The sequence below is a fragment of the Bactrocera dorsalis genome, chromosome 2, assembly GCF_023373825.1.
Source record: "Bactrocera dorsalis isolate Fly_Bdor chromosome 2, ASM2337382v1, whole genome shotgun sequence".
Taxonomy (NCBI): Eukaryota; Metazoa; Arthropoda; class Insecta; order Diptera; family Tephritidae; genus Bactrocera; species Bactrocera dorsalis.
The window spans coordinates 34,739,932-34,752,108 of NC_064304.1; the positions used below are offsets into that span (position 1 = coordinate 34,739,932).

Here is a 12,177-nt window from a genome sequence, read left to right on the forward strand (position 1 = left end):
AACTAAGTGTTTTGAACTTATCACCAATTGATTCAGGCGGCTACTCAGCCACTTCGACGAAGTTGTGTGACCAGAGGTGCTTCAATCTCAATCTTGAATAAGCTGCAGAGTCGACAGATGTAGTGTGGAATTATTTACCACCTTCTTTTCCCCGTATTGTTTTGAAAATTGGCATCCGAGATATGAAGCGTTAAAGGATCTCAGCCTAACAGCGAGATGAACTTTACTAAGAGCAATTAGTTCAGAGGACCTCTTGTTTTCCACCTTGTGCCAGAAGGATCTCGCAGCAACCAAGTTTTAATTGTTGACCAACGTTTTCCAAAACCCCGGACAGGCGGCGGACCGACACGTTCCCAACCAGATAAAATTGGGCTAAGTGTGTTCTCTAGCAGCTCATCAGTTTTGCAGTTTTCTAAACAAGTCGAATAAAGGATGGACGGCAAAATACATGGAATAAATTCTATGTAACGTCTCTCATAAAAACAATACGAACTTTCACTTAGTTTGATAACAGTAAAGACATAATATTATTTTCATGACAAACAATATTTCGACCGAAAACTACATTTCTCCCGAACTAACAACCAAGTAAATTTTGAAACAGCTAAGTGAATCTGAGCCGATGTCAGCCAGCAATAAATGAATGACGATTATCCCGTTAAATTTAAGTGAATTGGCGGAGCCAGAGTGAGTTACCGTTATGTTAAGTAAGTTAAGTGAATTAAGGGAGCTAGGGCGAGAGTAACTGACCAAGGGCGGATTTTACATATGCAATATGCTTCTAAATTCCAATTAAGAAGAATATGCTTCTAAATAGAATTTTTTCGCTAGACATTGCTCCTCCTTTACTCCTCTTGAATTTTATTTAAAACTAACTGGATAATGACAAAGTATCCGGTGATAAATTATGATTAGAGCTCCAAACGTCGATGCCAATCAGTTAATAAGACTCGTTCAATATATACCCTCAATTTCGAAACCGCTTGGACTTTATATTGTGATCGATATTTTAGTAAGTATCTATTAAGATTCTTTTTAACAAATTTAATATAATACAATGTACTTGATTATTTCTCAAAAAAGTACTTATTGCGAATCTGCTGTGAAGAGCTAAAAGTTTGGGAAAAATTATTTTTTGTCCTTAAACATAAGAAATCACAGATGCAGATGTATATATTACTACTTGCAGGTCTGGTGCTCGGTTTAAGTTTGCTCCAACCGCATAAAACAATCAAAACACTTCCGCGTTAAATGTGCCCTGTTGAAGTAATTAAATTCACGCTCAAACTTCCGCCGCAAATCAAAGCGAACGGTCACTTACTTATCTGCGTTTAATTGAAATTGAGCTTTACCGCAAGTACTTTTTTAAGTTGCCGGTTAAAATTAGTTGAAACCCTTTCTGTTGTTGTGTCTTTTTTGTTTTTGTTTTTTTTTGCGAATAAGCCATATGGCGAGTGATCCCTTCATGCGAAGCTGCATTACCACTTCAAAGTTCATTGAAGCCAACTAAATTATATTTGCATAAAGCCTTTGCTGTTGGCGGGCCACTCGCATTACATACATTGTACTCGGCGCGCTACATCACTCATACGCAGCGTTGGCCAGCATCGAACTTGTCTGCGCTTTTATATGTACGAGTATTTTTGTGTTTGTATGCATATACAATGCAAGCATTGCAATTGACGTCGGTCTCGTTGACACTTGAAATAAAAATTAAGTCTGCTGTACAATGTGTTACTTAAATACACGCTGAGATATATGTAGTTATCTATGCGTTTGTTTGATCACAATTAAATTGGCTTTATTTGTGTTGTAGAATTGAAAAAATGGCGGACAACGATGTGTGAATGCATGTTACTAATAAAAACTAACGATTTAATGCATTTGTATAAAAATTGAAACATGTGTGAAGAATAAAAAAAAAATCCCCGGTTTTTTTCTCATAATTTCATTATTATTATCAATCAACTATGTATGTCAGTCATCCAGCTATATTTTTGTAAGTATAAGATGTATATATATGTTCCCCCCACTTTTACAATGTCAACAGTTATCTTGTTTTCAAGCATTGTGCTCAAAATATGTTTTTGAAATGCTCTTTGCTGGTAACCCTCTTATTATTCTTATCAAAATTATCAACAGATGCACTGCTGTTGCGCTTTTAATGTGCTTGGACGGAATTAATTTTAATGTGTTGCGAAGGGTCAACTGTTTTCACATGCCTCAAGTACTTCAAGTACCTACACGTAAATATAAATATTTACCCTACGGTCACATAGTATTGTACAGCGCTTCTGTGAACTCGTGGAGCATACCGAGACCATGATGAAATAAGTGATTAGTTGCACTTGTGACAGGAAATTAGCTACACCTGTTAGGCTGCCACTGCGGTTAATAAGACATGCCATTCATTGCGTTCGATTGAATTAATGCGTACATGGGTCATGATTATATGCTTATACAAGTACTATAATATATGTAAGCTTAATTTAAGGTGTTTTGGGCGAACCGCTGTCAGCAAATCAGCCTTTGGAGCAATTACAGCGACTTTAGTGTGCTGTGCATAACGGGGCGCCAAGAACCATCCTAATGGCTGCACTAGAAAGATTACTCTACCCAACACCTATGGGCATTGCAGTGGAAAGCTCTGCAGCAAAATTTTCCCCAAGGAACATCGACCAAAAAACACAAAAATCAGGGAGTTTGGGAATAAAATGGATCACATTCCCTCGAGCTTTATTTAGGAAAAAAGGTTACAAGTTAAGAATATCGCAGCAGCATGCGACTCGATAGCGAAACTTGCTACATCTACACGGACGCACCAAAAAATGGCTAATGGAGTGGGAACCGGTATCTATTGCTCAGAGCTGGATCGTCGATAGTGACCCTTCAAGCTACTCGAATACTGCAGTATTCCAAAGGAGGAAGTCTTTATGGTCAGAAAAGCAGATGAAATTGCTAACAAAGCGGAAAACAAATTAAAGAAAATCAATATATACGTCGATAGCTAGGCGCCTATTAAGGCAAGAAGCTCAGATCGCATTACATCCGAGAATGTCCTTAGAAGCTGGAATATATAGAAGCTGGGGAGTAGATATAGCAGTTGCAGGAAAGTGGCTACTGTCTTCCAAGTCACAAAAGAAAGTCCGGGAAACAAAATAGTTGTCATTTGTCTAGCTACCGAATCAGTACAGGAAAATTGGAAGTCACTAAAAGTTATACACAACGAAATTTCCGAAAAAGCTAATGGACAGAATCTTCGTTTTTGCTGGCGTAGAAACCGCTTACTCGGTTATAGCCGAGTTAACAACAGCACGCCAGTCGCCAGCGAAGTCAGGTATTTCTCCACCTGGAAGTGAAGGTCTTCCTCTTTCTCTGCTTCCCCCAGGGGATACTGCGTCAAATACTTTCAGAGCTGGAGTGTTTTCGACCATTCGAACGACATGACCTAGCCAGCGTAGCCGCTGTCTTTTAATTCGCTGAACTATGTCACTGTCGTCGTATATCTCATACAGTTCAGCGTTCTATCGAATGCGATATTCGCCGTGGCCAGAAATGGACAGATTAGAGCGAGATTAAATGCCTTAAGGCGCCAAACCAGTGTGACGCATGAAAAATTAGGCGATTTTCGTGAATTTTTTTGAAGAGAAAGTACGCGTTTTGAAAGTGTCATACTGGTATAGCCCCTTAAGAACATGCAAGGTGTAACTTTTTTTTATCGTTAAACTTGTATGTAATATATATTTCCAAATAGACGACAATAAATGTGGTTTAAGCCTTGCCCTATTTTCAATTATAATTAAAGCCGATCGGGGATGACAGTGGACATCTTGATTTGTTTCTCACGTCACCTATACATATGGGTCAGCGTCATTTTTATCAAGAGCAATAGCAAACTTCTCTTCAAGAAACCTGTCGAATCTCGAATACCTGAATCAGAACTATCCTCTCGATTCATCAAGTGGGTATCTTCATATGAAGATTGCTAGAACCTTATTAAAATCTCAGTGTGAGTGACCTTCTGGAAGTTATTTCACAAATTATGGCAGATGGAGGGAGCGAGTTTCCTTACGAGATGACAGCCGAAACAGAATGTTGTCTGAAGTTGATGTAAACGGCAACTCCTATTTCCCTACCCTTAAGGGGGGTTTACATTGCCACAACAACAGCAAGAACTATATCTTTGAGATTTACAATATGCAATCATCTGCAGAAATTTTCAAGCTCTGAAGTGAACTTTTCGAAAAAGCGGGACTGTAATTACGTATATATGTACATATGCTTCTAGTGTGTTACCGGAAATCAGTTTATAGAAAAATACGGGAGCCAACCAAATTGACAAACGCGAAAGCGCACCAAAGAAAACCTTCATTGCTTTCAATTTCTAATACAACCAATGTCTTACTAAGAAAAGGAGCTAAAACTGTGCTATATGAAGTTATATAGTATATATGTGAAACATATGTAACAAAAACACTCGTAGCTGCTATTAATATAATGACATAAGTTGATAATTCACTTAAAAAAAGCGAAAAGTTTTGCTGCTCCTAATAAGTTCGCACCGACGAGTCGTAAATATTTCATGTGTGGTGACTTCTTCGGGCTTTAACTAAGCAGCGTTGGATGAAATTGAATTGCTCGTATTAGCGGATCACTACAAGCGTTGAATCCATGAGAGCGTCAATTAATTTCCGGTGAAATTTTCGTACAAACAAATAACTACAAACTATAGCAGTTTGTGGGGAAAGTACTTTTTTATTATCGACACGAAATATTGTTTGATTATTTCAGGGGGTGTGAGTATGGGTGTGCGAGAAACTGTTGTAAAGATGACAAACGATGGCGGCGCTGGATGAATGAGTTTCTACAAAGATTGCGCAAAGCATAGATATTACCGCTAGAAAGCTTATACTTATATATGCATATATATGTATGTGTGTGTATGTATGTGCGTATGTAGTTATGTATATGTGTGCTTGTCAATTTAACTTTTGTTAGTGCGAGGAAAGTTATTGTAAGCAGAGTCACACTTGACTGCCGTCTTATTGTTTCAAATGAGAATCTGTGAAGAAGCACAATCATCCAAATATAAATATGTAAGTATTTGTGTGTGTGGCACAAAGCGTTGCTGGCTCAAGTTAAGCTATGTATTTGGCTGACATTTCGTCATGGTTTCTGATTTTAATTTCCTTCTTGGAGAATCCAAGTCAATAATTCAAAGTTCGTTGATGCGTGGAAGCTGAATATATAAATCGTGGAAGCTCGTGAACTCTCCAAGCTAATGTAGTTAAAATGCATAGCACTAATTTAACGGAGTTTAAGTTTTACATATAAATACTTGTATACTTGCTGCCACACTTTGGTCTGTCAATTTGTCACATTTGCCGCACTTGTTGTTGTTACGGCAAATCTTTACACCGGCACTGAGAAAACATGAGCGGAAGCAGCTATGCATACTAACTAAAAGCGTTTGCTGACTGGCTGTCATCAAGTGCAAGGGCCGCACTTTGGCTGCAGCAGCATGGCGACCCAACCACTGCGGCAAAAATCGTATTTGATATGCACCGAAGGTGACATTTGATTTGTTGCATTCCTAATGACACTTGTCCGTCATCCGCTTCCGCCCGCTTTAACTCCACTTAACGCCCGCTCAGCCGACGTTAGCAAATACCATCCGTTTGAGATACCAAACTCGCAGACGCGCAGGCCTCTTGTGTGCGATTTATGTTAAATTTAGCTGCAAAGCTGCGACGAACTGTCATGAATGTTCGTGCTTTAAGAATACAATTGCGCAGACTTGTGACTAATGTGGTGCTTTCATACAAACATACCAGTGTATCCGGCTGTAAGATCTAATGTAAGGAGAAATTATTGCCTTGTGACACAGAAATGGCAGAGTTTCTGAAGAGGCCTTGCAAATAAGTGTTATCATTAAGCTGGAGATATACACATTTATTTATTTATTTTTTTGGCAAACAGATCTCTTTTACAGACAAATTGCAGTGGTTGATTGTGTGTTCAATTCTGAAGTTGCTGAGTTTTCATTATAAGATGATTGTATAGTATCTCTTCAGGTAATGTTAACTTTTCACAGATATTTCTTTCATGTATCATCAAGACATACCCTCCAGCTGGGGGGAGCAGCTCGGTCAAACATTTTGTAAAGTGTAATCCCATCCCGATATTCAGTTTTGAGCCCTCATCCCGAATGTTCATCATATTAAACACTGGAAGAATTGTATGAGTTTTAAATAGATCAATTTGGCGTGTACATTGTAGACTGTACATATCTAAGAAAATATATCTTGGAGATATTGGGCAGTTACAGGCCCGGTTTGACAAGAGATCACGGACCTTCATTATTATTCAATATTACGAATACATGTTGGAAAGTTATTGCCCTTCTGTGTATTTTTCAGTAGATACCATTAATTGCATTATTGAAAAGTGATGGTTGGTCTTGGAAGACGATGAAGGCCTCGGGCAGTCAAAAAACTTTTAAGTTGAAGAATAGGAAGCATTATTCTATAAAGATTATTGCCAAATACAAGTAGAGTTCGCAGAATCATTGGGGTCCCTCTAACAGCCGGACACATTCAAAAGCGAGAAAATGGGTGTCATAGAAATTGATCCTAAGAGACGTTGAAATATCAGTTTGTATGTCAGTAATGCTGATTGAATACTAAAAAATTAAGTATTTTTTTCATAAGATTGCGAATATCGATGAAAATGGATCTATTACGACAACACCAAACGCAAAAGACATATGTGAAATACGCTAGACCAGCCAAATCAGCAGCAAGGCTAATAACCATGACGCCAATGTAATGCTTTGTATTTGGTGTGATCAGAAGACCGTGTCGTATTATGAGCTTCTAAGATCAAGTGAAACCAACAATAAGGAACATTACTGACAACAACTAATCAAATAGAAGTGAGGGATTACTGAAAAGCACTCGGAATTTGCGACTAGACACAAAGCAATAATTTTCCATCTGACAATGTTTGGCCTTATGTTGCAAGACCGGTTAAAAACAATTGGAAAATAGCGGCTGAAAAGTTTTATCTCAGTCGCCTTGTCCGAAAAAATATAGGACTGAGTCGATTTAAAAAAATTGATTGAACCAATCGTTAAAATTCTTTAAAAACTTTCAAATTAGGTTACGTCAGCGTCAATGCAGCGCTGCCAGCGCGATTTCCAAGCATTGAAGGCATCACGGAAGTAATTCTCCGGAATAGCCTTGAGAACCAAAGTTCATGCTGCAAAAAAAGTACAAAGGGGGGCTGCGTCTGGGCTGTAGGGCGGCTGCAGAAGCGTTGGCATCCCAACCTTGCTTAGGTAGCAAGAAAAGCGGTGGCGTTGTCGTGGCGCAACTTCCAATCGGCTGCGATGTATTGTCGGACCCGATTGATGCTTCGTTTGAGTTTCTGGCGGATTACCATGTAAAACTTAACGATTACGGTTTGTCCAGGAGGAAATATTCATGGTGAACCATGCCTTTGATGTCACAAAAGGCAATGAACATCGTTTTCAATTTGGATTTGCTCTAGCGACATTTTCCCAGCCCAGGTGCCACCGAAACACACCACTTCTCGCTAAAGCAACATCTGGGTAAGCCTCCTTGGTCATATCAAACATCTCGTTCGCAGATTTATCGAGTTTCACACAGAATTTAATCGCGTACCTCTGTTCCAACGAACGCTATATTTTTGGCTTGCACCACTCACAGAAACAACAGTCGCGCGAAAATGTTTGTCCTGACTCTCCAAGTGCTCGGAGACAACTGACCAGCCGCTCGTTCGTTAGCTAGGAACGCCCTCTACCGAATCCAGTCGGTGCGCGTACGCTCCGAAGTATAGTCACGGTGGAAGAAAATCAGTCCTATTACTTTCCGGACAAATTGTAGTCCAGGTCTTTGACTATTTAGACATTTTGGTCCAGGCAAAAAGCCCACATTGAAATACGGTTCTTATTAGGACAGGATATCATGAGCTTTCTTCTATATTTTTGGATAAAATCCACAAATTTCCAAAAAGGTGGAAAATGCTATAGGCTCAGATGAGCAATATTTTAAATGATACCATTGTAATGTAGTTTATTCCATAAAGAATAATGTCGTTGCCTAGAAATATTGAATATACTGAAACAGCATAACATCAACAGGCCGCCAACTTCCACGTAAAATCACCAACACGTATGATTTGAAAAACTACATTATTTGCTATTCGTCTCTTGTAGTCTTCTCTAAGTTTGTTAAATATATATGAAAAAATGGAGCATCTTTGCAATATGTACCTTTGGAGATTTTGAATTAACTGCCTATTAACTGTTCGAATATCTTGTTCTGAAAGGTTAGATATTGCTTGGAATGCGATTCGAATGTGCCAAAACAGGCTTACTGATGCGCGTTGTACGGACAGCGAACGGTATGTCTCTTCAAGCTTTTATTTGTTCGATTACTTCGTGTTTGCATAGAATACATACATCGAATATTTCAATGTTTTTAGAAACGCTTCATTGCGTATCAATAGAAAAATTAAATGCTTAAGTTATAATTTGTTCAATAATCTAAAAGTAAGTGTTGGCAACACCGACTTCTAAACATAAAATCATAAATGACTTTATAATTTGTTTTCTATCTCTTTTTCTGGTGTTTCAAAATTAAAGCAAAAGCTGCAAAGGTGCCTATTATTAAGTTCATCAGTTGAATAAAGCATGTGTCTCCGCCTCTAGACACAATTTCCAACGTCAATTCAATACTCAGAATTCTCTGTAGGTAAGTAAACAAATTATTAAACGCATACGAACGACAGAAACGTGACAAATCTATGTTTCGTAGCATCTTCATGGATATTCATTTTATATTGCAAATCATTTGCAAAAGTGTAAATTGGCCATTTTGAAAAGCTGTTTCACCACAAATATTAATTAAATTGCGTGGAACCATAAATAACACACAGGAAGCTGACCAACTGATTTACTTTACTCATAAATCCACAGACAACCGCACTTATTTATTACTTACCTTAGCGCTGAGCACAATCAGCGAGAGTGACAAGAAGACGGTCGCCTTCATTTTCTTGTTCACGGCGAAGCGGCGCTTTAGAATACGTAAGGACGAGCAAAGAACAAAATTACAAGGATGCACGGCGGCAATCAGCGTTTATTGTTACGACGTGTTAAAAGCGTATAAATTGAGTTATCGAAAATCAGCAGTCCTGCCGGAGGGGAGTGGAAAATTATTATATTTTTTACATACAAAATTCGGACAATATAACTGACTGAGCGCGGCACTTCACTTACTCGTTGCTCTTATGGGGTTTTGAGTACCCCGGCGTGGGTGACTCTGCTACGTCCTGTGCTAAGAAGCTGGACAAGCGCTGCAGTGGCGGGCGTTAGGGAACGTGTTAGATTTCTAAACTCTTACAACTTTTAAGTGCTCGGAAAATGATTGCAACGGCTGGTGGTGGAGTGTGGTGGAAAAGTTCAAAAATGAAGCAATGTAATACGAGCGTGTGCCTAAGGAAGGAAATATGCAGGGAGTTAGTGTTGCGGAGGCGGGGCGTTAAAACTGCAATAACTTTATTAGTGAAAAATGACACCGAAATAAAAACTGAGTTGGCACAAGTAGGCCAGTCGGTTAGCAGGCGCACAGCCTATACCAAAATGTATGTACATATATTTTTCTAAAATAAAAAAAAAAAATTAACTGAACATTTAGAAAAGTCTTAAAGCACCGCAAGAGACCGCACTGTTCTTCAAAGATTTACCGGCGTTCGACTTTTTTTTAAATTAAATTGATGTCACTTCACAATTTTCAAACGTATGACTTTTGAGATATTTTTTCAAACGAAAAACCGTTACAATACGCGTTTGCTGAAAAGTCACTGTCGAGTTGGCTAACTTTAGACGAGAACCGTTAACTTTGCCAACCGTCCGTACAATGAATGCGTTATCAGCGCGACATATCCTTTTATAGCGCCATCGGGAAGTATGCAAAGCCGACGCTGTTGCCGAAGTTTGCGATGTTGTCCGCTTTAACGACATAACTTTATATGCATATGTGTGCACTTAACTGTTTTGTGGAGTTTTCACAACAGTTATTTGGCTAACGTATACAACACTTGTTGCCGTAGCGGCATTTATACACTATGTGCCGCTTGTTTCGACGCTATGAGCTTGTTTGTATGTATGTATGTATACGAATATTCAAATATGCGAGAATGTTTCTAAATAAAAAGGATTATTATAATGTGGCGACAGATTAAATACTAAAAAGAGTGTGGCGGATAACATAAAAAAATATTTTAACAAAAAAAATTAAAAAATGTAAAAAAAATTAAAATTATTTTGAATAATAAATAAATAAATATTAAAAGTGTTTTAATTTTTATTTTTTTTAATTTTTTCTTACTCTTGTAGTTGCAAAACATATTTTTACCGGCTTTTAGCAAAAGCTCAGAAAAGCTCAAACATTATTTTACCCTACTGTGCTTTTCTATAAACTTTTACTCGCTGAGAACAGTTCGTGAGCTTTTAGAATACTGGATTATAGCAGCCAACTGCACCGTTATTGATACTTCTTCTTCTTAATTGGCGTAGACACCGCTTATGCGATTATAGCCGAGTTAATAACCGCGCGCCAGTCGTTTCTTCTTTTCGCAACGTGGCGCCAATTGGATATTCCAAGCGAGGCCAGGTCCTTCTCCACTTGGTCCTTCCAACGGAGTGGAGGTCTTCCTCTTCCTCTGCTTCCCGCGGCGGGTACTGCGTCGAATACTTTCAGAGCTGGAGTGTTTTCGTCCATCCGGACAACATGACCTAGCCAGCGTAGCCGCTGTCTTTTAATTCGCTGAACTATGTCAATGTCGTCGTATATCTCGTACAGCTCATCGTTCCATCGTATGCGATATTCGCCGTGGCCACGCGCAAAGGACCATAAATCTTTCGCAGAACTTTTCTCTCGAAAACTCGCAACGTCGACTCATCTGTTGTTGACATCGTCCAGGCCTCTGCACTATAAAGCAGGACGGGAAATTATGAGTGACTTATAGAGTTTGGTTTTTGTTTGTCGGGAGAGGACTTTGCTTCTCAATTGCCTACTTAGTCCGAAGTAGCACCTGTTGGCAAGAGTTATCCTGCGTTGGATTTCTAGGCTGACATTGTTGGTGGTGTTTACGCTGGTTCCAAGATAGACGAAATTATCTACAACTTCAAAGTTATGACTGTCAACAGTGACGTGAGTGCCAAGTCGCGAGTGCGACGACTGTTTGTTTGATGACAGGAGATATTTCGTCTTGTCCTCGTTCACTGCCAGACCCATTTCTTTTGCTTCCTTGTCCAGTCTGGAGAAAGCAGAACTAACGGGCGCGGGTGTTAAGGCCGATGATATCAATATCATCCGCATACGCCAGCAGTTGTACACTCTTATAGAAGATGGTACCTTCTCTGTTGAGTTCTGCAGCTCGAACTATTTTCTCCAGAAGCAGGTTGAAAAAGTCGCACGATAGGGACTCGCCTTGTCTGAAACCTCGTTTGGTATCGAACGGCTCGGAGAGGTCCTTCCCGATCCTGACGGAGCTTTTCGTGTTGCTCAACGTCAGTTTACACAGCCGTATTAGTTTTGCGGGGATACCAAATTCAGACATCGCGGCATAAAGGCAGCTCCTTTTCGTGCTGTCGAAAGCAGCTTTGAAATCGACGAATAGGTGGTGAGTGTCGATTCTCTTTTCACGGGTCTTTTCCAAGATTTGGCGCATGGTGAATATCTGGTCGGTTGTTGATTTACCAGGTCTGAAGCCACACTGATAAGGTCCAATCAGTTTTGTTGACGGTGGGCTTTAATCTCTCACACAGTACGCTCGACAGAACCTTATATGCGATGTTGAGGAGGCTTATCCCACGGTAGTTGGCGCAGATTGTGGGGTCTCCTTTTTTATGGATTGGGCAGAGCACACTTAGATTCCAATCGTTGGGCATGCTTTCGTCCGACCATATTTTACAAAGAAGTTGATGCATGCTCCTTATCAGTTCTTCGCCGCCGTGTTTGAATAGCTCGGCCGGCAATCCATCGGCCCCTGCCGCTTTGTTGTTTTTCAGACGGGCAATTGCTATTCGAACTTCTTCACCGTTATTGATACAGTTAATGTTATTACGCTCGAATTTTAGAGCTTTTT

At 39.5% G+C, this 12,177-nt stretch overlaps 1 protein-coding gene and 1 long non-coding RNA gene across 2 annotated transcripts in view; both read right to left on the minus strand.

Annotated features, from left to right (window-relative positions):
- LOC105231764 (corticotropin-releasing factor-binding protein) overlaps positions 1 to 9,198 on the minus strand; it is a 28,231-nt gene extending 19,033 nt beyond the window's left edge. Inside the window, exon 1 of the mRNA XM_019992342.3 lies at positions 9,027 to 9,198. Within this exon, the coding sequence (XP_019847901.2) occupies positions 9,027 to 9,077 (51 nt within the window). The 5' untranslated portion in view covers positions 9,078 to 9,198. The remainder of the gene's footprint in view (positions 1 to 9,026) is intronic.
- Positions 9,199 to 10,273, minus strand: LOC125776851 (uncharacterized). Its single transcript, XR_007422025.1, has 3 exons — positions 9,772 to 10,273; positions 9,305 to 9,520; positions 9,199 to 9,219 (listed from the first exon to the last, which is right to left on the minus strand). It is a non-coding gene; the product is annotated as an uncharacterized LOC125776851 (long non-coding RNA).
- Positions 10,274 to 12,177: the final 1,904 nt, after the last annotated feature.